General features: G+C 47.3%; 1 protein-coding gene across 1 annotated transcript in view; it reads left to right on the top strand.

Moving 5' to 3' along the window:
* Nucleotides 1-1,646: 1,646 nt before the first annotated feature.
* Nucleotides 1,647-26,803, top strand: part of LOC121835625 (connectin-like) — a 53,843-nt gene continuing 28,686 nt past the window's right edge. The window contains exon 1 of the mRNA XM_042290057.1: nucleotides 1,647-1,895. Within this exon, the coding sequence (XP_042145991.1) occupies nucleotides 1,840-1,895 (56 nt within the window). The 5' untranslated portion in view covers nucleotides 1,647-1,839. The remainder of the gene's footprint in view (nucleotides 1,896-26,803) is intronic.

The following is a 26,803-nucleotide window of genomic DNA, read 5'->3' on the forward strand; positions in this document are numbered from 1 at the left end:
CGTGCAAACCTCGGATTGATATCGGGCATTTTGCTGGGACTTAATTTCTCTGAGTCCCGGGAACCAGTAAGCTTGCAAAAAAAACTTCGACAGCCACTATGTTTTCCGATTCTTTTCAAGTATGACGGATGTTCTACCAAGCTTTCCTCGACTCCCAGCGTTGTCATTTTTTCGGGATACTCTTAAAGAGGCGCCGAGGTTTTTTTTATTGAACCGCGTATTTCTAGAAATATAAACTACACAATGTATTTCCTGTAAAAAAAAAAAATAATAATAAGTTGCTTGAATTAGACGCAAATACACAAACATAGTAAAATTAGTCAAAGAAAAGAACTTTGACTGAAGCCATTCAAGCTGGACGGTATACGGGTTAGGGGGAACAATATTAAACGGTCTTCTGAAAAATCCCTGTTTAATTTTGAAAGTAATAGGAGCGTATGGGTTGAACATACTGAAAGGTTTTTGAACGCAACTATACAGATGAAGGACACACAGTGTTTGTCGCCATTGTTTGTCCTTTGTCCATACTTGCGTTAAAAAACATTTCAATATGTTTAATTCCGTTGGTTGTCCTTAAAGTCATTAATGGGTCCAAGCGCCGATCTGTTTAAGTTCCTGTTTGCTCGATAGATTGATAAGTAGCATTTATGGGAGCAAATAAACAAATAAAGTACTAAAAAGATAAGGAGGTCATAAAGCGACAAACAGTGCTCTATTCTTGAAACAAAAATAGGAGACCTCACCAGAGAAAAACGAAAATAAAACGATGACAGCGTATTTTACATATATTGTCTACATAATCGAGCCTGTCCCTCGGATAGTTTCCCTGCGTCGGAAACACAGTCAGACCTAGAACATGTCTTAATTAAGCGGCGGCATCCCCCATTCCGGTTCATCGTCATCCCTCCCCCGATCCCCCCGCGACAATGGCGTCAGTTCCGCCTCGCCGCAACCCCGGGCGGCGAAGAACGCGCAACAACATCCCGCTTTGAAACAGCCGGGAGGGATACGGCATGCCGTGCCGGAATCGGACGTGCTCGTCTATAAAAGCGCGACTCCGTCAACTCCAAGAGAAACATCCCTCACCCGAGGATTCCGACGGCGCGTGAATTGTGTCAAGAGGGTCGTATAGCTGCAGCAGTTGTGGTGTTCGGCAGTGTCGAGGCGTTACAAGCGTCGACGTAGCACGTTAGATTTTCAGTGGCGTCCTCACGTACTCGGTATAATCAGGAGTAACTGGCGATCAAAGTATTTTTGTTACTATTTTAGGTATTGTGTATCAAATTGCGTACTCGTAAATTTTAATTAAAAATAGTCATAGTCACGTTTTCTGTCTCTTTAAAGGTCCAACGCGCTATCGGAACCTCACTTAATTCTACAAATTCGATAAACGAATGATAAAAATAAAGCGAAATCGTTTTGTAAGTATTTAATTGCTCACAACATTCGCAGCCGCGGCTCATTGCTGCCGAATTCCGAAATCGAAAGTAACGTAAAAGTAAAATTCGTTAGTCCTTGAAAGTGACGGTAACAATATTTTGTTACGTTTGCAGGACGATAACGAATCTCAGTAAGGCGTTAATTTTCGGTGAGCTAACGAGCAACGAACGGTTTTCTAGGCGTCGTAGCCAGCAGTCGTTAAGCGGCGCTGACCGTTTCGCCGAAACAGCGGAGCAGCGCCGGCGATCCCGACCGCGTCGACCGCAGCCTCCGTCGCTCTCGCCGTCGGCACAGTCACTCGGCGGAGCTCAGCTGCGGCGGAAGGGAGGACGCCGCTCGCCCGCCGCCGAAGGATACCCACGCTCTCGTTTCGCGGCCTCCGGCACCGACGGCAGCGGCATGTGGACGACCGGGTGCCCCGCACGCCTCCTCCGGGAACAGGGCTTCGGACCGCGGTGAGTGTCCGAACCAGAGTTCACTCTCTCTATCCGCGCTTGCCGCTTCGAATTCCACCCAACCTGGCGCGGGAGGGGGCGCTTTGTAGCGTGCCGAAAGAGGCGCCTTTCGCGACAGGGCATGACGTTTCAGCCGTTTTCGGCCGTTTGCCAACTTTTCCGACAAGGGGGAAACAAAAGAGCGCACTGCTTTCAGACAATGTAGTAAAGTTGGCCCCAGGGGCGTAGCCAGGGAGGGGGGGGGGGGGGGGGGGGGCTTGTAGAATGCCTGCCCCCCCCCCCCCCCCCCCCCGAAAAAAATTCCTGGCTACGCCACTGGCTGGCACCTCCCCTTCTCGATCTTGTGGAGTCCCTCCTTGTGTAAAATCTTATGATGTCTGTGTGTATAGTTTGATCCATTATTCATAGCGTACAGATTTCGTAATTGTAGTTCCTATCTAGTACGTCCATTCTATTCCTTTAGATTGCAGTAGGCGATCCCAGACAACAGGGACAAATTCCTCACTTCATCAAATTAACATTCGAATGTCGAATGCTCGAGGTGGTACGGCGAATTTGGCGGCAAGTCATAGAACGCTTCAGGCTCTTCCCGTCGTTTCTTAATTTTTTACGAGAAGCCAGTATGGGAGAAATGCTCGTGAAGCTTGTCTTAGCGTACGTCATTTTCCCGGAAAGTTATCGAAAGAAGTAACCAAGTATCGCTTAGTCGTTACGTGTCCATCTAGTACACAAACCGTCATCACTGTCATGTCATTTTTTATTATCATCAACAGCTAATTGCCTGAATTATCAAGCATTCGGGAGATCCCGCTCGGACGACTCGGGCCATAGAAAATATGTAATTACTATCGTGGGAAAAAAAAGAAAGAAAGAAAAGAAACGCGAGTTGCTGTCTGTGATTTTCCTCAGTTCAACTTCACTGAGTAATAAACGCATAAATGTCCATCTAACTAAAGGACAAGCCCGGCAATTGGTTCGACCAGGCGCTCGTTAATCCTCTTAATAATGCGGCCGTCTTTTGCGATACGATATCCATTGAATCGATTGTCCTTGTCTTGTGGGCAAACTGGGGATTCCAAGCATTTGGCCCAGGTTGCCCCTCCGACAATCATGGCTGGTCATCTTCACCACGAGGGGTCCAAGGGCAACTGGCCACGCGAGCGGCGCTCCGTCGCTGATAAAGGGCCGTCGCAGGCGATAGCGGTCATTATATGTCTACGTGTTGTTGAACCGGGGTGCTCTGTCATTCCCCGAGACGGGTAGCAGCAAGAGAAATGTGGCGTGCGCAGCCCAGACGTTCTTTCCCGGAGTTATGGTGAATTCCACTCGTAGATCTGGAGCGCTTTCCAAAATCCGCGAGGGAGGCAAAATTCCGCTCCGTGGGACCCGCTCCGTATCGACGAGGGGAAGATAAACTTGCATTTTTGGAGCGCGACCTCCCCCACACCCCTCCCCACCCCTTCTCCTTCCGCCGTTCAAAATGGCCGCTGCTCGAACTTGACCAGCCCACCAACGCCTCAGCCGGCTGATCTTTCCGACGACCAGTGACGACTGTCACTGCTTAGCTGCAGAAGTAACACGCGACACAGGCCGGGCGGAATTATACGTACCACGGCGCCCATGTCACAAATAGCGAAGACGTCCGCGTTCGGCACCGTCACATACCTTTCGGCCGCCTCGAAGCGGCGGGGCACGGACAGCGATTGCCAGCGGTGGAGTTCAGATTGCTAGTACGACTTTAATAAACACAGAGGTAACAAACCATCACTTGCGCGGTCGTTGCCTAGCCACATCTTGCTTTATTTCACGGGAAAACGCCGATGGAATGCAGTGTAAAAAGGTAAACAATCACTGGCTGCAGAATGAATAGGCCTAACCTTGCGTCTGCCTCCGGCTTTTCTGTCGTTCTTTTTTTCGTTCTTCCTCGGTGATCACAGATGTCAGCGCTTACGATTTGCCACGCTCCACATTCCCGGCTTTTTTTCCCTGATCTACGCGAGGTAGAAGCGTTCGAGCCGTCACAGTCCAGAGTAAACAACCGACGCACCCGAACAGATCCAACTCCACCGACCGGCCCGCCGATCTCTCCAACCTCGCCGCGCATGCGCACCGCCGATTTAGACGGAAATCACGTGGGCCGCTCTGTCAATTTCCGGAGAGATCTGTGAAATCCCGCAGAGCAAGTTCGGCGGAGTTTGGGGCGCTCCGTGGAGCGGGCGTTGCCAGAGATCTACGAGCGGAAGATGACCAGCTCGAGCCAGATCTGCGAGCGGAATATGCGCGCTCCAAATGGAGCGCTTTTGGAGCGCTCGAGATCTGCGAGCGGAATTCACCATTAGACGCAGACACCAGCATCTCCTCAGCTACCGGCTGCACCGACGTAACACACGGCCGGAACACACCGCCCTTGTTTGCCGGGCACGCCAAATATGCCCTTGAAAAGGGGTTTGCTCGCCCCTGTCCCCCAGCCCGCCCTAAGTGAATTACGGATCCACCCTGCAGTGTGTTTGTTTTGCTGACCCCCGGATACGCTGAGCCGGACGGGAAGAACCGCGAGTAACAACGCTGCCCTTCGGCGTCACTTTGTAGCTTGGACCGGCGGCGTGCTTCCCCACTTGCACCTGGCTGCTGCTCAGTCCTGCTACTTTCGATGTTCTCTTTCTTTTTTTTTCTTTTTTTTATCGCTGGGGGCGAATCCGGTTTTAAGGTTCCTTTCACGTTTCCGCGACTTACGCTGTTGGTGCTGGGTTCTTGCAGCTTACACGAGCGGCACGGTGTATTCGAAGTCGAAACATACCTCATTTGATCGTATCTATAGGGAAGGGAAAGAAAAGTTTCCACCCTAAAAAAAGCAAAAAACAAAGGCAGGATGCAATATTTTTGCTCTTGTTCCATGAGTCTCTTGTTTCGCATCTCGCACGACAAGCATTAGCTAGTGGAACTCTCGTCTCTTTTCTCAGTCGAAGGTTGCTCTCAAAATGCAGCTACCCTAGTGTAGAAAATTAGGCAGCCCGTCCGAGAGGAGGAAATAGTAAAACCTAACAAAATTAATATTGCTAAAGACTCTCTCGCGGTAGAAGTTTTAGCGCTGGGTACATTTTTGACTCAGCTCGCATTTAGAAAGGAAATTTGCCTTCCCTTTTGCTGTCGGAAGCAAACACTTATTCTTTTTCTCTCCATTTAATTTGACGTTCTCGTCAAAAATGATTGAACTGTCTAGTGTTACGAACATCTCACTTTCGGTAATTAATTGTAGTAATATATATATTAAAAAAAGCCGAGTGCATACGACTGATCTTGTATGTAACGAAAGTGAGCGGATGAAAGCAAAATGCAACTGGAATGCGATATGTTTTATTTATATTTTTTTTCGCTAATGATGTCGCGATAGGTTCATGATTCGCGGAGTCGGTCGACAGCCAATGAATGTCAAGGACAACTGCTCGGCGCCGCTTTAGCTATGCTAGCGATAAGCTCCGTGTTCCCTGTGTCGTGCTTTATCGATTACAACCGTTTCTGATAAGAGCCACTCCACATACACGGGGCTGAAAAAACTGGCAACTACAAGTCTTTTTCGGTGTGTGTGTGTGTGTTTAGTGCTGAAATTTTGTTCCTTAGACATTTTTCAGAAGCTCTACGAATACTCGATAATTAAAGTATCTGTTGCGCGACTTTATTTCAGTCATTTTTTTATGTTTTCTGACGCAATCGTCTCTCACGTTCTTCCCTCTCATTCGGCTGTCTATGTTTGGAAGTAGGCTAGATCTAAAGAACCACGGGCCGTTAATACACTCCAAACATACCCGCATGCACGCATATACCTTGTCTAAGGTTCGGCGCAACCGCTTTTAGCTGTTTTTTTTTTTTCATTTTTGTCATTTTTGTCATTGAGGGGTGAGGAATGTTTCCGCCAAGCCATGGTAAACGCTAGCACCGTCTGGATTCCGGTGTATCGGGTGACCTCTCCGCTCTCCGCGGTACAAGTGCCATGCGAGCGGGAAAGTCTTGTTTATGTTTGCACAAGGCTGCCTGTTATTTTATTGCATATACTTGTGGCAAAGAAGCCGAACTTTAGACCTGACGTCAGAGTCATAACATGAGAAGAGCCAAGACGAGCTGATGTTAGATTAAACGAATAGCGTTCGAGGAAAATGTGGTCAGCATCAAGCGTTATCTATGTGCTTTGTTTTCGAAACAAAGAGCTGCGCGAATGCCCGGCTATTTATACCGTAATGTCAAGTTTATTCCCATTAAATGGTCCAAATCTTGGCTCTACACCAATAGAGAGTGCGCAAGAGGGCACAAGGCCCAGAACGAGGTTTCCGAAAAATATTTTACAAATTCAGCATCTGATCAGACAGTGCGACAGTGATATTAGGCAGCTTTCTACTGTAATCGACAGGAGCAGTGGCAAAAACGTGAAAATATTTGTTCATGGACTAGCTATGGCAAGTTTGCAACTGCTATGTTACAAAGCGAGGCGATATCACATACAAAGTGACATACGTTTTTCTTCTATTTCACTGATGTTTTTTTTTTGTTTTTTTTATAGTCAAGCTTTCCCAACAAGACGAAAAAAAAAAAGAACCTTGTAAAGCAATATATCCGAAACGTTGAACTAAAAGCCAATGCTTCGCTGATGCGCTGAGAGATATAAGATCTTTGAGCTTTTGAGTATAGTTCCGAAATGCTCCGAGTCAACTTTCCAAGGGGGAAGGGCAGAGGGGGCCGGTCAGGATGGTGGCGACCGATGAGGACGTTGGCCCGATGCAAGTCCCCCGGGAAGTTGATAATAAAAAGAAATACTAAAAGTTGTTCGATCCCGCTGGACACATTGCGGCGTTGGTTGGTTTACGATGGCCAGTGTGGCCACGTTTATTTCAAAACAAAACGACAAGTCAACAATAATTTACAGAACTCCCAAAGTTAAAACCCATACTTCAGTCCCCCAGTCTCAAGAGCCAAATCTGCCTGATCTCAAAAGCCGAATCCCCGAGAATCCTCTCGGCAGCCCTTTTCTATACTGGTAGGGGACTCCTTTTCCTCCAGAGACGGACCAATCACTTCAAATTCCACCACTCACACCCGGTACACTGTTATCCAATGGTCGGCGAGCTGTCATCCTGGTGCTCCAACCGCCAAACCTAAATTCCTTGTAGAGTTGTTCTCTGCAAATTTCCCAGTCTGACTGGCGAAAACCGCTAAGTAATTGCATTGGGAAAAAAGCGACAATTTTACACTAAGCGGCAAAACCCTCTATATACAGGCACATTCGGCTAAAAGCCACAACCAGCTACAAGAAGGGATCTGTCCGATCAGACTCCCGAAACCCGAGATGTTTCTCAACGACCGCGGGGGAAACCGCTCCCACCTTTTGGCCGCTCTGCCCACGCAAATGCTCCCTCCAAAACGCCGACACCCGCAAAGAAAGCTGAAAAAAAAAAAAAAACGATGCCGACGCAACTGTAGAAAGATAGACTTTTCTAAAACAAATCTTACTTATTTCTAACAAAATCCTGTGTTACTTAACACCTCCCCACCAAGAATGTTGCAAGTACAGTTGCTGTTCGCGCAACATCTGTCCCCCTTTCCGAGACAGACGCGTAGCATACAAAAACAAAACAACAACAAAGGAGCTATACCCCCCGCCAAAAAAAAAAAATAACCTGTTGGGCGACAGAGGAAACCAAAAAAAAGAAAAATGCAAACACAGTCTGGTGAGACCCAAACCCGCACGTTCCAGATTCCAGGACCAGTATTTATAGCAAGCAAAAAAAAAAAAAAAAAAAAGGGGGAAAAACTGTTGCCGCAGGCAACCAACCCCAAACGCGAACAGAAAAAAAAAAAAAAGAGGTATGCTATACCTAGCCTATACCCGAATCTGTTTCTCCATGCCTGCGCGTCCCCGTCTTCTCAAGTGTCTCGCGTGACCGAGGCAAAGGTGTTACCCCCGCACCCAGACATGCGGAGGCCGGTTTGTTCCCGGAGTCCACGGCTCTATGCACTTTTCCAGGGCAGTTCTGCTTCAGGTGCTCTAGCCTCCCACACGAAAAGCACCCTGACGGTCGAGGTTTCTCAACCCTTCGCTGGTCGCCCCCAACTTCCGCAGGCCCACCCCGCAGGTTCACCTGTGGCCCCTCGGCCGACCTCTGGGGCTCCCAGTTTCGACCGTGCTGACTCTCTTCGAATTTCTCGGCAAGTTCCGCTACTTCCTTTGGCCTTAGCTATCTTTGGTTTCATTCCGAAGGACGCAGGCAAGGACATCATCCGACATGACATGCTTTAGCCGATCTGAAATGATCAGCTGCCTTAGATCATCTAGTGTCTCTACTTTGCGGCTCTCCATGTAGTACTCGAATTAGAACGGCGAGTTGGGCTAGTTGGTTGTACATGCTTGAAGTGAGGCGCAAAAACAACGAGGACACAAGGAGAGAAGCAGACAGGACGAGGCGCACTTTCAACTGAACTTTATTTTAGAAAAACAAAAGAAAAGCAACCTGTGCCCAATTTGTACACGTGGGCATGGGTAAGAAATAAGGATAGAACGAAGCCTAGCGCGGTTTTCTACGTGACACGTTCATTTTGAAGGAACGTATACTCCTTATCAGATAGAGATAAAGATGGGGCCCTTACACAGACATCGGTGCCACGAGATCTTATGGTGAAGGCCTCCAAGATTTCGCGAGCGATTTTTGTTGCGCCGCTTCCAACAATTCTTGTTTCGTCAAACTCTGGGTCACACTCGCATCGATCACAGTGTACTGCCAAGTGGCCAGACGGGGATCGCCTAGTTGACGCAGAGTGCTCCCTGATTCTATCATTAATGCACCTCCCCGTCTGGCCAACATACACTGTCCCGCAAGACAGGAGGGCGGCCGCCCTCCTTCTTGCGGACTTCCCGCAAGAAGGAGGGCGGCTAGACCTGCGGTCTTACCCTACATACACAGACTATCCCACAACCTGAAGAAGGTAGCCAATAGGTTTTGCATTCCAGTTGTCTTTTCTGCGCCAAATACACTTTCTGCATTGCGCAATAGGATCAATAGGAGCTCAGGTGAAGCCACTGCGAAGCCGCCTCGGTGGCTCCGAGGTGAGAGCGTCGGCCTATGGATCCCCATGGGGCGGGTTCGAATCCCGGCCGAGGTGCCCGCAATCTGACGGAGGCTTATTGCGGAGAAGACGCCGTGTAACCGAGCTTTCGGTTGCACGTCAAAAGATCCCCAGGTGGTCCAAATTAATCCTCAGTCCTCCGCTGGGGCGTGCGAGATGCCCGTCGTTGGTTTGGCACGTAAAACCCCCAAATTTGACTTTGAAGCCGCTTCGACAGAAAGGGATTGCAAAAAGAAACACGTGACGCAGTACCGCGATTGTGTCACTGAAGTCGTGTATGAGATACCCCTGTCTTGCGGGAGAGTAAATGTTGGCCAGACGGGGAGGTGCATTAATGATAGAATCAGGGAGCACTCTGTGTCAACTAGGCAATCCCCGTCTAGCCACTTGGCAGTACACCGTGATCGATGCGAGTGTGACCCAAAGTTTGACGAAACAAGAATTGTTGGAAGCGGCGCAACAAAAATCGCTCGCGAAATCTTGGAGGCCTTCACCATAAGATCTCGTGGCACCGATGTCTGTGTCAGCGCCCCATCTTTATCTCTATCAGATAAGGAGTATACGTTCCTTCAAAATGAACGTGTCACTTAGGAAAACGCGCTAGGCTTCGTTCTATCTTTATTTTTTACCCATGCGCACGTGTACATTTGGCACAGCCTGCTTTTCTGTGTTTTTCTAAAATAAATTTCAGTTGAAAGTGCGCCTCGTCCTGTCTGCTTCTCTCCTTGTGTCCTCGTTGTTCTGGCGCCTCACTTCAAGTAGTACCCGAACATGGTGTTTAGATCGGTAGAGAACTATGCCCACGACTCCTCCTCTTGTTTGCGTGCGATATGAAGCCTTCGCTTATACTCATCCGGAGTCATCCTGAGCTCGTCGAGGATAATGTCTCGTAGCTCCTTGTACTGCAATACCCGTCCCTCTGCTCTGTTTGCCACAACGGCGCTCGCTTTCTCGTTTAGAAAAGGCAGGATGAGTGCCCCGTGTAGGTCCTGTGGAACCTCACAACTCTCCAACATTGTTTCAGCACCTTTAAACCATGCAGGTACCAATGTGTCGGTCTCGGGCATTGGCGCCAGCACCGCACGTAGCTCCTTTGCATACCGTCCGACTCCCCCCGTACCACGAGTGTTCTCTTCATAAGGCTGCCCCGTTATTTTGAGCTGCTCTAGTTTTATTTTCTCGAGTTCTATCTTTAGTCTCATGAGTGTTATCTCAGCACTAAGGTCATTCGAATCTGTTGGCTGCCCTCTCTCACTGGTGCCAGCGTCTGGTTCCGAGTTGGCGCCACTGAGGGAAGACCCTGGGGTCTTTGATCTAGTCTCTCTGGTCATGGTGAGGCTCGGAGAAAGCGAGAATGGGACTCACCCACTATTGTTTGGCAAAATCCAATTAGCGGCTTCTCCAGTCGCCGCCACCCACTTGCCGCAGTGTCCCCACTCGGCCTGGCGATCGTGCCCGTCGTCTGGAAGTCTCAGGTCCTTCTTCGTTCACCAAAAAGAAGAAAAAAAACAACATCACAGACACAAAAAAAGGCACATTTTTCTGGCAGCACAAAGAAGTTCAGCACTGCAGCGACGATCTCGTCTCTCCTCTTGAGGCTTGCCCCGATATTCTGTCGCCGCTCGCTGAAGATGCTTCGCCGGTCCGCAGGTGAAGCCACAGGTCGTCCTGTTCTCCGACGTAGATGACGCCCAGGACCACCTGTCAGCTGCCGTACCTCCTTTTGGGTAACTGTACCCCCCCCCCCCCCCCCCCGCCCCCCGGACTTCTCGCGTAGATATTGCCATGGTCCTCACTCCGGCAGGAGCGAACCTTGTCCGCAGTCCAGCAGACGCCACGACTCTTTTGGGTAACTGTACCCCCCCGGGCTTCTCACGCAGATATTGCCACGGTCCTCACTCTGGCAGGAGCGAACCTTGTCCGCAGTCCAGCAGACGCCACGACTTCTTCGGGTAACTGTACCCCCCCGGGCGTCTCACGTAGATATTGCCACGGTCCTCACTCCCGCAGGAGCGACCCTTCTCCGCGGTCCAGCAGACGCGACCCTTGTCCGCAATCCAGCAGACGAAACACTTGTCGCATAGAGCCCAGGTACGCTCCGCCTGCCTCCATTGATGCCGTCGTTTTCGCTCACCGCCCGTCGCAGGAAGTCAGCAGGATCCTGTCGACTGCGCCAGTCAACTTTCCAAGGGGGAAGGGCAGAGGGGACCGGTCAGGATGGTGGCGACCGATGATGACGTTCGCCCGATGGAAGTCCCCCGGGAAGTTGATAATAAAAAAAATACTAAAAGTTGTTCGATCCCGCTGGACACATGGGACGTTGGTTGGCTTACGATGGCCAGTGTGGCCACGTTTATTTCAAAACAAAACGACAACGAGTCAACAATAATTTACAGAACTCCCAAAGTTAAAACCCATACTTTAGCCCCCCAGTCTCAAGAGCCGAATCTGCCTGATCTCAAAAGCCGAATCCCCGAGAATCCTCTCGGCAGCCCTTTTTTAGACTCGTAGGGGCCTCCTTTCCCTCCAGAGACGGACCAATCACTTCAAATTCACCACTCACACGTGGTACACTGTTATCCAATGGTCGGCGAGCTGTCATCCTGGCGCTCCAACCGCCAAACCTAAATTCCTTGTAGAGTTGTTCTCTGCAAATTTCCCAGTCTGACTGGCGCCAACCGCTAAGTTTTTGCATCGGGCAACAAACGACAATTTTACACTAAGCGGCAAAACCCTCTATATACAGGCACATTGGGCTAAAAGCCACAACCAGCTGCAAGAAGGGATCTGTCCGATCAGACTCCCGAAACCCGAGACGTTTCTTAACGACCGCGGGGGAAACCGCTCCCACCTCCCGGCCGCTCTGCCCACGCAAATGCTCCCTCCAAAACGCCGACACTCACAAAGAGAGCTAAAGACAAACGATGCCGACGCAACTGTAGAAAGATAGACTTTTCTAAAACAAATCTTACTTATTTTAAAAAAATCCTTCGTTACTTAACACTCCGCTCAAATTATTCTGCCGTCAAACGTTACCTCTAGAAATATTTTTCGGCAGTGTGCAGACAGGACAGCTTCAACAAACAAGCGGACTTCTGTATATGATTCTAACGAAGAAGTAAACATACGAGTAGTCACCATCCCTGGTGGTTTTCTGGGAAGTGCTCCTCAGTATATTTAACTTAGTGAGCAAAAGTTGATGGAATCGAGCAAAATAGAATTCAAAAACTATTTCCGGTGATGTGTCTGCATTAACTGCATTCAGCAGGGTTCGTACAAAAATTGCAGCCTGTCTTGTTCATGCCTGAGAAAAGTTTTGTGCCTAAATTTCTTATTAATATTCTGCACGCGGAGTCACCGATATCCGCCAGATTGTGTAAGCCACATGTCACCCGCCAAGCATAACGGTTCTCACGTGATTGAAGAATGTGTAACGTACGTTACGTTATTTCTTTACATGATCCGGGTGTAGACCAAAGTGGGGGAAACCCAAAAACGTATTCGACATAAAAGTACGTAAAAACAAAACATGACACCTGAATTTATATATCGATGTACATCCCCGGACATTATGAGCTGAAACCTCCGATCTCGACGGTCGCTACCCCTACCGTTCGCCCCACAAGCTCCGCTATCTCTGAAAGTATCAAAGAGGTCAAAGACCTAATTGCTTCGCTTTCCGATCTTTATAAAATCAATCTCCTTTTTTTGTTTTATTTCGTTTCTTTTTTTTACAGGCTGGCAAGGGGAATCGAAGGAACATTGAGGGTTTTTTCAGGTCATATTGTTCGCGGTAATACACATGCTTTCCGGTTTGAAGTTCAGATCACAGCTCGTATTTCAGAATTACGAAAACTCGGGGGTCATCAGACACAACACATTTTTCGAAACACGGAAAGAAGAGTTTGTATCCTAGGAATTTTCTTTTGAAGGCGTGGAGGGGGAGGGGAGGGGGAGCAAGAGAGTGTGCGACCGGGTCTCGTAATAATAGCGAGAGCAAGAAAATGTGCGAAGGTCAATGTGAAGTTCAGCGATTGCGGCGAAGCCCCCGTTCTTTCGGCACCCCGCCGCTTGCCCTCTCTACCGGCGCTTCGGTGCTCGAAATAACGAGTGGAGGGTGGGGACGTGTATAAAGGGAAGCGGTGACGAAGCACGGGGGCGTGACATATTGAGCTTCGGCTCAGCAACACTTCCTTTGATTTCCTTCCTCCCAAGACTCTGACTGAGCACGAGGGCTGTTCGGGGTGTTGGGACTGTGACGGAAACGTTTAAAGCCCTGCTCGGTATAGCAATTAGTCTTTACGGCCGCAGGATGGAGGAGAACTCGCGTGCGGGGGTGAGGACGGCTGGAGAATTTCAACAACTGTCCGTGGATGAAAACTAAAGTGCCTTGCGAGGACGCGGATGATGCCTAGAGAAAAAGTGCTTGATTGGGGACCAGTACAGGCTGTTTATTACGGTGCATATTCGTGTTCGAATTGAGTTAAGCTATGATTTGTTATGCTGAACATGTACAACTAAACGCCGGGCACACTATGCAACACAAAAAAAGACAAGTATTGAAGGTTATGCTGCATCACCCCCAAGGTTGCTCTTTAAGGGGGAGCGCAGTGTTTGGGATAACGAAGGACTTGAAAAGATTTGAAAAGCCATATTTTTTATTTGGTACAGGGACAGTTTTAATTATAGTTTGTGGGGCATGACGGATATCTCTAAACAAGTCAATTAAGAAAAAACATTATGACAGGTGCAGGTGTTTTTTTTATCACGCCTTAAAAATAATTAATCGCCGATTTTAAAAATTTGACCACATGCTCAGACAAACAAGAAATATTTAATTTTTATTATTATATATAAAAGATAACCAAAGCATATAAAATAATATTTTATTGGATTTCTAATTTTCTGGATATCTAGAAAAATAATAAAATTGTTCTCCCGTTTCAACTACAATTCTCGCATATAATTTAAATGCGTAATAACCCGAACATCGCGTACGAGTGTATACAGGGGGGAGAATAATAATCATTATGATTTAAATCGTGATTTAAATCGTGACTTAAATTGTGACCTTAATCAGACCAGTTTTACTACGATTTAAATCAAACCTCTTTTGCAAAAGGGATCACGGTAATATGTTTCTATTTACTGTTTGCCTGTTATTTGGTTCTTCTTATGGGCATCTGTTTTGTATTTAAATCGAAGAAGCGTCAAGCAAGATGTATATAAAACTAAACGCCAGGGAAAAAAATGCTCTTCTTGGTTGTAATAGAAGGTTACGCAGTTGCCGAACTCTGTTCGGCAGCTGCTTACCCTTCTATTACAACCAAGTCGGAACGCAAAAGAAAGCAAAGATACTAGAAAAAAAAAGAAGTTATATTACTATTCAGTCAAAATGTGGAAGAAAAAAAGTAAACAAATCTTTTAAAATATCTGAGAAGGTCAGACTGTTTTAGTTCTAATATGGCAGGAAGTATACCACTAAAAAATTGTCTATTAAACCATACCTTAAAGTTACAATTTCTTCTTCCGCATTATATTTAGTGACCAAACGAATGTATCAATCAATACGGCACGTCTAAAAATACATCTGGTGGTAAGAAATAATTATTTCTTGCTAGAGTAATTAAAAACATCAATCTAACTTAAATCAAAGAGTTTTGTGTTAACTGACTACAAAAAGTCTCGACTTTTGCCACCCTGAATTTTTGCCACCTGATGTTCAGAGTTTAATGTCGTGCTAATGTCACTTTGGTTAATCTAATTAAAAAAAAAAAAAAAAGAAAAGGGCTTTCCCGAAAAAAAATTTATCTCCACTAAACTCTAAAAAACGTAATTAGTAATTAGAAAACAACCGGCAGAGTGACCATTATTAGTTTGATCACTCAAAAATTAAGCACTTACGCTGTGAGGTGAAACACGGCGATAGCTGAGTTATGACGCCGGGGCCTCTAAGGTGTCATTTCGAAGCAGCTGGACCGAATGAACGGTGAAGGCCGGTTCTCACATGCAGCGAAGTGCTGATGTGGCGCTGCTCACGCGTCGTCAGTTACTTATCGTCTGCCATGAGCAACAGTCTCGGCGGTGCGATACAAAGCTGGTCAGCACGCGCTTAGATCGAGGTCAGCGCTTAAATCAGCGCTATGCTTGTAGCGCTCCGCCGCATGTGCGAACAGGCCTTAAAGGTGCGAGCGCGCAATTGAATCCCCCTCTGCCCGTTTCGATTTGGAGGAGCATCGTACCGGCGTGTGGTTGTGTGTAACTACTGCGTGGTGCACGTTAAAGACCCCAGGCTAGCGGTTCGACTGCACTGGCTAAATTGCTCATCCACAGCTGAGAGACAAGTCGCCCGTTGAGATAGACGTTGTGAAAGTATTACGTACCGTCATTTGCCGGGACCGGTGCTCGTATAGGGGTACCCGATGCAGTCCCACCGCGCAGGCGACGGCTACTAGCGAGGGTGGTCGCCGCCCCGGGTTCGCCAACGGGATGCCAACAACGATGATCCCGGTATCCAAAAGCGTTTATTGGGAAACAGGGGTCCCTAACAAAACACTGCGGTCAAGCGAGCCGTAGACGCAGGGCTCAGCGCCAGCCGACATGAGAGCCAAAGGGGTAATTGCGAGCGGAGTCATCGCGGGTGGGCCGAGCTAACGCCACTACCCGCCTTTTTTGGGCCAGAGCTCTCGGCAGACGAACGTCCACTCCGAGGAGGGGACGCCGACTGTCAGAGCCAGGGGAAACGCTAGCGTTGAGTCATCGCCGGTCGGACGAGCCCGCACGCCGCGACTCGACCCTTCGCCCGGAGTCCACTCCAGGACTTCTGGACCAGACGGCCATACACTCGGAGAAGGGAAGGCCCGACTGTCCCGCTCGATCTGGTCCCCCGATAACGGGAGACGCGCGGAGGAGTGCGAGAAGATAGACCAACATGGTGACGTTCTCTCCCCGATACGATACGGAGATACTAGGCTCGAAGCCTGGTAGCTCCGTATCGTCCGCGCCTTACGCTTTCTCGGGGGCGGGAAACCAGTGGCTCCCACAACGTTCAGGCTGTATTCGCGACTCCAAGTAACTATAGGTGGCGCCACTCATTTTCCAAAATGGCGGTTATAGTGAGGGTCGGAGATCCGTGCCGGCTGTTGAGCCAGTTGAGCCTGTGTAGTGTGCTGGCTTCACTGAGTGAAACAAATCATTTCTGGTAATACGAGGAAGCTACGGTGTTATGGGCGCAGGTCACCTCTTTATCCTGAAAACAAGAACGGTGTTTAGCGTAATATTTACGCAAGGATGTGCGTTTTAATTATGGAGCGAAACCGAAACTTACCTTTACTTTGTATTTAATTTCTCGATATAGGTCTTAATTTCGGATTCTTTCATAATTAAAGATGTGTCTCACATCGTAATTATTTACTTACAGAAGTTGTTCGCGGAAACTTTATCTTTTGTGACATACATGTCTGATCCAGGCTGATATTTGTAGTTGTTGAAAAAATCAGTGCTGATATTTGTGCTTTCTCGCTGCCTTTCTTGCTCAGATAATTGTCATGCGAAATAATTAACTGTGGGCCTTTTAATGGGTTTTTCGGTGTTTAGACGATTAATTGGTTTAACATCATTCCCAGCACAGGAATAATAGAACTTCAATGTTTACAAATGTCCACAAAACGTATAAATTAATCAACGCTGTTCTCACTTCGACAGCCCAAAGGCGGGATCCGAGTCAGACCTGAAGTTTGTGTGCTTTTTATAGCAACGCGTGACGCATAGGACTTTATATTACATCCAGTGTTTGACTGTTTGTCTATCTCTATAACGATGTCAGAGATTTTCGTATGCTAAAAAGAAAACAAAATTATACTTTCTGGATTGAGTAATAGGGTTAAATGGCGCATTTCCGTGATCTCGGCGTTAATTGGGGGCATACATTGCCGCGATTGGTATTAATAATAATAGTAAAATTCAGATATTGTAATACGTAATTTTTCAAGCGTTGCTCATGATCTAATTTCAAACGCGCCAACAAATATGACAAGCAAAATTCTGCTAATTATCATCACTGGTGCCAATTGCAGCATTTTTAATTACCGAGTAATAAAATAAAAAGAGTCCGAAGTCAATGAAAACATTCTATAGTCGGATGCAACCTGAGAACAATCTTTTAGCTCCACCCACAAGCTCATTGCGCCCATCTGAAGTGCCTCCGCCGTCGAGAAAGTAGTTCGCTAGCAACGTTGCTTTTTCTTCCTCCAGGAAACGTGTCTTAAACTACTACAATATTTATTTAATTCATTCAGGACATGTAAATAAGTTAGAATACGTTTTTGTCAACGAAATAGCTGTTTAGTAAAGAAAGAAAGTCATGTCCAATGTACCGTCTTCCCAATTCATTTTCTGTCCAAGATACTGTCTAACATACCGTCTTCCAGCGCCTTCGATTGAGGGAAAGCGAAGCACTTATAGTTCCTGCAAATGATAAATATTTAGTGATTTACTTAGTTTTGTGGGCTTTGCGCACGAAATGTGTGCCTTTATTTTATTGGATGAATAGAAAACAAGAATAATTATACTTTTCGGGTTTTGACAAATCGGCACCCTCCCAAGTCATCGACACCACCACCGCGCCCCGCTCTCTTTGTCTTCCGTCATGGATCCCACTGAGGTGACATCGGAAAGCGATTCCCCTGATTCTTCTTGGACGAAACAGCCTGGCGCAGCCTTACCGGCGACACCAAAGCGGTTCTTCAAGAAGCACAAGCGAGGTCGAGTTTTGAACAGCGGCCAGCGAGCAGTGCTAAGCCTCTCAGCAGTGCTAAGCCTCGCGCCCGCTTCGAAATTTTCGTTGGCGATAGCGTCGCTGGATTCTCACTTTGTCGCGCAAAACCTGCTGCAAACGCAAGCCGATACCATTAAGATTTCGTGGCGTAACCTCGGGCACGTAAAACACGGTGCAAAAAGCAGAATAATTGTCACGAGAAACTAGCGTCGCGTTGCTAAGGCCAGCAGCCATGTTGAGCTTTTTTTTTTTTTTTTTTTCAAAAGGATCGCGATTGGTCCACGGAATCGTGACGTCATGAAAACGATTGGCTGGCGTTTCTCGGCGTAGGATTACAGTTTCCTCTGAGAGGCATTTCCGGTTTTTTCTTAGCTTGCAACCGACTATAGCTATTGTGAGAAATCCATGTGAAATTACATTAATTCTGGTTAAAGTATATTTTTGTATCAAGGTCGCAACTTCTGACAATCAGCAAGACGTAAGTCGCCGCAAATATTCTTCCAAACCAAATGCCCAAAAGATTTTTAAATATATATATATATTAATATTTTTGTAACATTTAGTTACTTTCATGTTGGCGCTCCGTCGTTTTTTTCCAATGTCAGCCTTTCCAGTTTGAAGGAACGCCTACTTGCTTGCACGTCTGATAACTGCAGCACGTTTCGTTGGCGTTGGAAGCCGGTGAAACAGTAGTGAGTTTTAATATTGCGTACGAGCGAACGCAAGTGCTGTGTGTTTGTGTTAGCTTTGCGTGTCCCTCACTGCGCGTGCGCGGAGCCAAAAATTGCCGTCTTGAATGGCGCATGGCGACGAGGCGCACGCAGAACGTGGCACTTGCAACTCTAACGCAAACGCACACCGCTTGCGTTTGCTTCTATGCGTAATACATAAACTCTCCAGTAAGGTACAATCCCATACCGGCTGCAGCAGTACGTTGGGACAGTGAAAAGTGATGTTTGCATTCGGAAATGACATTTTGCGAGCCATGATCACGAGCAGTTCCATCGTGCCCGCTGAGCAGGAGAATCGGGGGACCCTCAATAGAGCGCTTCCCGTTTCCGCCGCGGGAGGGCGAGCTTCGAGCTGGAGACGCGAATACACGAACTCAGCTCTGTTACGTCACGGCGCGGTGGTGGCGCGTCGGGCGCACATCCAACCTGGGGCTGTGGGCGGAAGCCACCATGCGAGACATGCATTCCTGCGTCGTTTTTGAAGCAGTCAGACAAAAACCTGCCTTCTCGTCAAAACGCCGCGACTAGGACTGTGCCAAAAAAGTCGGGAAAGGTTCGAAGGTCGGTTTTCATGTGTTTTCTGCCTGTTGGGTTCGTCCGAGAGCGTGGATTGGGCCATAAAAAAGGAAATCCACGATTGCTTGTGCGGGAATCACTTTCGGTCGAATTCAGGGATACTTCTAGCCGTCCGATTTATTTGTTTTGTTCCAACATGAACGCGGGAAAACCGCAGAGTTGTACCGACCGCCTGCGAACTACGTTCAGTGCGTCTTCAGTTGGAACGCCCGCCTGATCGTTCGAACTGTCGTCTGCTCTCAAACGCCTCTGCTTGTTGTCGTCTGCTCGTTCAAACGACTGCGGCCCGTAGACCAAACGTCCGGTCATTGCGATAAGAAATAAGTGCTGGACTCAAAATAATTTTAATTTTAAAGCTTGGTTGGAATAAATAGGCCATCACCGACTTGTTATGCCTGATTCACTTAACCCGATTATACTTGTGATTTTCAGTATCGACGTCGACATCTCCGCTACGGTCCACGCTTTTGCAGCCCGAGCGACGTCATGACTGAAAACAGCGAGCAGAATCTCAGCGTGCGAATCAGGCTTTAGCGTCCATTCTGCGGCCTGCACGCGGAATGAATCGCCGCATGTCACATTATTCACGAGAAGTTTTGCGGTTAACGAGCCTTGTTGATTTCGCTGAGGCCGTCAGAGTAGGCAGACATTGCCAGGAAGACTTAGAATGGAACATTCCAACCCGAAAAAGAGCACGGGGACTCACACCGACGCCGACAACATTGGGCGACGTGGAGCTTTTTCCCACACTCCATCGCGCATGCGCGGCGCCGGTGGCGCCCGCTAGGGGCGCTCTGGTTTGTTTGTAAACATAAATTAAACTAATTTTGTTTAATTTAGGGAAGGGGGGGGGGGGGCGGGCGCGCGTTGTTTGCGTAGGCCTTCCATAGTAAACCGAGTAACGCACCGGACGAAAATTTCATAGCGTTTTGGAACCAATGAAAGGGGCATTTCAGCTGTCTGCGTGAGAGGGGAGCGTGTTTTCGTACGTCTCTTCGGTACAAATTGTCACACGTGTTAAACGGGAAGCGCTTAATGAGGAAGAAGACGAGGCGGGGTGAATTCTCGAATGAAGGTTTATTGAAACGACCGCACACTACTAATGGAATTTTTATGGCGATTCGTTTAGAAAACAAAACTCCCTAACTGCCAGGGGCATTGACGGCCCACCAACGTGCTTGCTTTAAGCTTACTTTCTGATACAGAATGCATCGTAATATTCAGGACCGTATTATCTGCGTAATCCTGAGATTAATTGTTGTTTTGATAATTCAAGATCATATGGGCATCTATGGAGTGCACTGTCAGCACGAGGTTGAGTGGCTTAGAGCGATAAACTGGTATTCCGTTCACCAGGCGAAAGTGACCCCCACTTGGCTGCCGCCTTGTTGTACAGTTTTGACCACTAGAGACGTGACCGCACCGAATCCTCAGGCTTTTACGCAAAACTGAGCCGAGATTTGTATCGCGATCGGTGTAAAAAACACGATAAACTTTTTTTTGCAATACTGTTAGCCCCCCAGATCAGTGTCTAGCTCCGATAAAAACCCAAAATCCAGCACCGCGGCTGACGGCCTCTAGAGGAGGCGTTGCGAAGCTGCCCGAGTTTTTGTCGTAAAAGCACGTTTTAACTTAAAACAAACGAAACGTAACTTATCTCGTCGGTACTGCAATTAGAGATAAAAGCCATTATTTGTGCGCGGTACGTTGTTAAAATATTCGTTAAAAATGCGCGGTGTAAAATATTCGTTAAAACTATAAGGTCTCGTGTCTGTTGGTGAAAAATCTTGCAACATGGTGGCGGCCAATGAGTAGTCACTTTCAACTGCCAGTCTATCACTCCAAGGCCCTCTACCTCGTTGAGTGCCAGATTGCTTGACGGGGACTGTTTTACTGACCATGCATGTTATCTTGATTACTTGTTATCTTGCTATAAGCGGCCCGTGGAATGTTTTTGCGGAGTGCCGAAGATGGCCCGCGTCGATATGAAACGCCGTCGACGGCTCAAAAGCGCGGTGTCGCACTACCAGTTTTCGCTGTGATATTGCTGTAATAATATCGCTGTAAAAGTAAGATGCCTATTTTCATCTTCCTAAGTAGAAAAATAGATACACCAAATCTGTGAAACATTATTTAGAAAGCAATTGAATTAGAGTTACAGCTACGTGAGTTTTAATGTGCTTAGTTAAAAATAAATTTATAATTTTAGAAATATACCTAAATACGGGCTGGTTCATTCACCCCAGATTTTTTTACGTTGCGTTACTTACGTTGCGAAAGCTTACGTACAAGTCAACTTGACATCTGTGCTTCATATTAAGCGTGTCTACCAGTTCAAGGAGATAGCCTGGCTCGCAACATGTGAGACACACATGTTTCGGTGGCTTATAGTTCACGTAAGAAAACTCTGGTCTGCGAATTAAACTTTAGTGTAAGCCAGATTTTACACTCAAATAGTAGCCAAGGTACATTCCAGCAACTGTTAAAATACCACAAGATTTTCGAGGTGTGCCTCTGTCGCTCAGCAGCGGCACATATTTTAGAGCAACTCCGCTTTAATTTAGCACTTTGTTCGGGGCAGAGTTTTAGGCAATGAGAACACAGCTCATCAGGTTGAGCCTAAACAGAACTTGGAGTAACTGTGCTCGAACAAAGTTAGGTTACTAAAAAGCTTTCAGCCTTTCCAACCTGGGGAAGAAGGAAGACCAGCGAAGCTGTACTACTATGGTGGGAATGAAGGAATGGCCGGCCGCAAGTCGGCAAGCCAGAGTGGAAAGGCTGGAAAGGTTACGCCATCTATGAGCGATCGCGGCAACCAGACAACTGGTTGCCGCCGTCGCTCATGGGTGGCGGTAGCTGTCCAGAGTTTTATGTCATCATTTGTTCGCTGACGGACATGACACTCGGGAAACTAGCCCTTAACAGCTGCGCTGTAAAAAATTACAGTTGCTGACATTCGTTTCATCCTAACTTTAAAGGCATATCTAGTCACCATAACTGCGGAATCATACTGAGTTAAATTCTTACGACTACCTAAATTACGGCTCTGCGACTAGAGAACGTCTATTTGAGATAATGAGGGACGAGAAAGGTATGTCCCTCGTAAAATCGTCTCGGAATGGCGGGTCTGTTAGTGGCGTCTCAATGGCACACGTCCTTCGTTGAACAGTATCGGACTGTTTTTCGAATAACAAGCAGGGATATCTGGCGCGGGAGACCGGTCTTGAGCGTTTCTTTTCTTCCGGTGTGAACGAACCCCGCGCTGACCAGCGCGGAGCGAAGTCGTCTCGTCCTTTTTATTCATCATCGATCCGAGTCGTCTGACGACCCGGGGTGGACCTGGCAGGTGTTGCACATTCACGCGTACGTCCAACACCGCCTAGAAGACAAGGGCTGCGCATGACATCATCGTTAGTGGATCTCCGACCCTACGGCAAGCAAGCTGAAGCTCGACGAGAGACGCCGCAACGCGCCAGACGCGTTCTTCAATGCTGCTTTGCCGCGGGCTAGCGTCGCGTTCATTATGAGACAGTGGAGAGCTTTAGACTCACATATACGCAACGTGAGTCTAAAACTTGCATATACGCAGTGCGCATATTTAAGTCCGTAAATGAAATATTTCTTGTAAAAGCGCACCCTTCGAATCTGGCTTTACGGTTACGTTTGGGTGGAGAGGCACAGGCCCTGTCTTCTAAGTGGTATTGGTACCGCACCACTTTTTGTTTGCCTGTTTTTGTCAATATCCGGAAGCGCCACAGGGGAAAACGAGAAAATGCGTGCGTGCTATTGAGCATTGCAGAGTTTATTGTCGTTACTTGCAAGTCTGAGATCAAACCAATGAGCTTTCGTTATGCTGACAGTTGAATAACTTGCGTCACATCTGTAGTTTCTTGCGTAACGCTAGCCAGTGTTCACTCTACCTTAAACAATAAACAAAAACGTAAAGCATTCCTTCTAATAATCAGTGAAGGCACTTAGGCAATTCAGTCATAATTTGGATATTTATTGTTTTCTGATAATTTTTGGCACGCAAACATCCTGCATTTTATAACAAGCTTCGTATACAGCGCAGCCTACCAACCCTGCAAAATTGTCGATCACTCCCGTGATCGACCATCGGCTAGGCGACTCACAGCGCATTGTTGCCTTCTCGGTTCCAGAGCTTATTACATTATTGTTCGTAGCTAAGCTCACTGTGGTGTGCAGGGTGCAAGCCGTGTAACGCAAAGCAAATATTGTTGCATTGCATCCTTCGAGTGATGTCACCCGCTGCGTGCTGTGCGTGCGAGGGGTGCGCGGATCCAGGGGTTTATTGGTGATAGTTCATTGGTCCGACCAGTTGAGTTATAAACTAAGAAACTAATATGACTAGTTGACGAACCAAGTATTAATTTTGTGACAATAAAATGGCACCAACTTCAACTGTAACATACCAAGATTTTTGGAGGAATTTGTACATTTTATCACTTACATTATCTCTAAAAAAAAGGACGATATATACGCAAGGTGATTTATCTAAACATAGGATATTTTTATTGCAAAACTGAACCCTTGGTCAAATATCGCAGCACGCATCGACGTCATTAGATTGCATAACATGCACTTAGCGAGTAGAACTCTGTTATATATAGATGCATTTGTAAAACGAGTGTAACTACATGTATTTCGTAACTAATTTCATAACAGCTCAAGGGACTACGACGGTGTAATATGTATTTAGTAAAGGTAGGTTTTCCAGGTCTGCAGGCCCGCACCTATAGCCTCCGCTTCAATGTCAGGTGTGAGGACGAGGACACACGGCATGCAGATCAGGACATCTGGCCGACGTGACGGGCTTCACGAGTTGCTCACGTATTTTGCCGAGCAGGCCGCCGCGCATTTCAAAAAGGGGCCTCCTAAAGCAGAGGCTTCTTGTTTTGTCAAGAACCTGTTACCGAGAAAACGCACGATTCTGTCTCCATTCCAATGACTCGCAATATAGAAAGTAACAATTGTATTTACTAGGCTGCCGTAGGGCCGTATGTTCGAACTCAAGTCCCTGACGTGAGGCCACTACGGTGGCGCTGGTGTTGGCACTGCGCATGCGCAGACGATTTATCTCGAGCAAGGCTGGTTTCTGCGCACGCGCAGTGTCCCCACCTGGTGTGGGCAAGCGCCGACTTGTTTGTTGACAGCTTGGAGGAAGGAAGAAGAGGAGGCGACATACCAGCTCAAGTCAGCCAGAGAAGAAAATCCCGAGTGAAGCATGAAGTAGAGGTGGGGAATGCACCCCCAGGGGTGGCCAAAAAAGCATAGAAATGCTGTTGGCGCCACATCAGCTCTCCTTTCCGCCCAATGGTGTCTTTTGATTTTGGTCATCGTTGGGGCGTGTCCCTCCTAACCGGAAGTCTCCATCGGCTTCACATCTCATGGCGCCATGTCGCCTCCAGAAGCTTCTTACCTGTAGAGTTAAAGGGACACTGACACACCCTCCCTCACACCTCCCCCCAAAAAAATAAAAGTAATTTTTTTTCGGCATTTTAATATGGTCTCAGGAAACTACCCAATCAATATTTTTCTACGGCGTCACGTATACCCTTTATATAGTCAAAAAAGGCAACTGCTTGAAACCGAAACCGAAACCGGACTGAGAAGGAAGAAGAAATGTAGAGGAGAGCGCTGCCGGATGTCACGTGGCTCCACCCGACCACGTTTTTTTTATTTCTTTATTTTTTCCTTCGTTTTTCTGGCTGTGCGAGACAGATAAAAGATTCGCACGTCGCAAAAAAAAAAAAAGGACTTCAATGTCAGGCACTTCGTGCTTGACGTTTGCGCGTTTTTCAAGCTCTTATACCAATTCGTGTTCGTTAGATGAGCGATGTCTTCAGCCAGGAGAAGGAACGACGACTCGGCTACGTTTTCGGGCGAATCAACTCGGTGGTCGGGCGTGTCGCGCGGAGATACACTCTAATTGTTTTGGCCGGTAAATGATTTTTCTTTGCAAGCTAGACAGGTTCGCCAGTACCGCGAACTACAGTTCTGAAGCAGAGGACCCACGCCCGCCGTCTGCCGCCATCGCTTCGTCCGCTTCCTTTAGCCGTACATCCCCTGACTCCCGCCGCTCGCGGTACGACGCCATGTTGAGTATTACGCAGGGAATGCACTGAGCGCTTCCGGGTCTATGCGCAACTTTCTGTTTTAATCAACGTAATTTCAGCATTTAAAAAAACCAGAAAAAATATTATATTTTTTTGTTTCGTTTTAATATTGAGTGTGTGCCTTTGATGACCCACAACTTTGCTTAAATTTGGTGCGTGTGTCTACACCGTAGCAAACTGCGCGTGACCGCAAAGAAGAGAGTGAGCGCGACTCAAGCCGGCCAGAGGCTCTAATTTGACAATTTTAGGAAAAGCCACCGAGGAATTCCACCGCCGTGATTGGGCAGCGCCAAAGTCAAACGCTGCGCTGGCCGATCCCGGCCCCAGGATTCTTTGCCGACTTTTTCGCCAAGTGTCCAGGTTAGTGTCCCAGTTCTCGATGGGTGTTTTCGGGGCGGAAAGAAAGCGAATTTCGAGCCGTCAATAGTGTTCTTGGTAGTTGGGCTCTCATATCTCATGTACAAATAAAAATCTTGGCGAACATGTCAATGTCCCTTTAACAGCCGTGTTGCTCCATATACTATTCCTACGTACCGGAATTAAAGCGCCTTTTCGGTTCTGCTACGTAACTTTCTGAACACGCTGCTGAAAAGTTTCTGTCATTTTCCCTCTTCGCTTCGGTATAAGCGATCTTCGCTTGCCTAGAAACAATTTTGCGCTAGTCTTTCCTTTTTTTTCGTTCGAAAATTTCGGCGATAAAGCAAGTGCTTTCGCCGACGACGGAATTCAAGAGCCGCGATAGGGGACGTCTTTGGAGAAATTAAACGCTAGTTTACTGTTTTTGTTTATTTTGTACGGTTGCGTTGTGTCGTACACGCAGATGCTTGACTGCGAAGAGAGCGTTCATGCTACGCAGGGTCAATCAATTCCAGGTTTTATCTTTGACCGCTGCGCCTCACCTAAACACGATTGCACGCATATTCCGTTTGAGGTTCAAAACAATCCAGTTCGCCCTAGAAGCGTGGCGGCTCAGGGTGTGCGCTAACATTATAAAATATTCTTAAAATTAAACTTGAGGAAGAAAACGAGAAGGACGGACAAGCAACAAACTTCCAACTAGTAACACAGTTTGCTTAAATATAGAAAAAAGGAGAGGGTGAGAAAAAATTTTTCCATCGATAAAAAACAAAGATTCGACGCGGTAAAAAAAAATAAAAAAAAGAGAAATTTGGTGGGTGTGCTTTGTTTTCCTGGGTCCCGAAAATGCATCCAACTTCGACGCTCCTGAGCAGTTTTTCCGTCTATCATCCCCGGTTCCGCACCGCCAGCTTGGCGCCTCTAGCACATGTAGTAACTTTAGTGTACCACCGCTCCTCATGCTGTCTAAATTTTTCTAAGATTTACCTATTTATTGGTCTTCGAAGACGCTCAGCAAGTTTGTGATTGGAACCATATGTTTACTTTTCTTAACTAAGATGTTAATTAACGTGTATTAGTAATTATCCGAGCTATCATGACGATTAGCCTCCTACATTATGCCTTCCTGGCTGTATAACTCACGTGTAGAGACCGGAGTAATGCAGCTTTCAGGGCTTTGTTGAAACAAAAAAATAAATACTAGGAACAAACATACCTACA

Source organism: Ixodes scapularis, unplaced genomic scaffold (assembly GCF_016920785.2).
Source record: "Ixodes scapularis isolate PalLabHiFi unplaced genomic scaffold, ASM1692078v2 PGA_scaffold15__6_contigs__length_5221840, whole genome shotgun sequence".
Lineage (NCBI taxonomy): Eukaryota > Metazoa > Arthropoda > Arachnida > Ixodida > Ixodidae > Ixodes > Ixodes scapularis.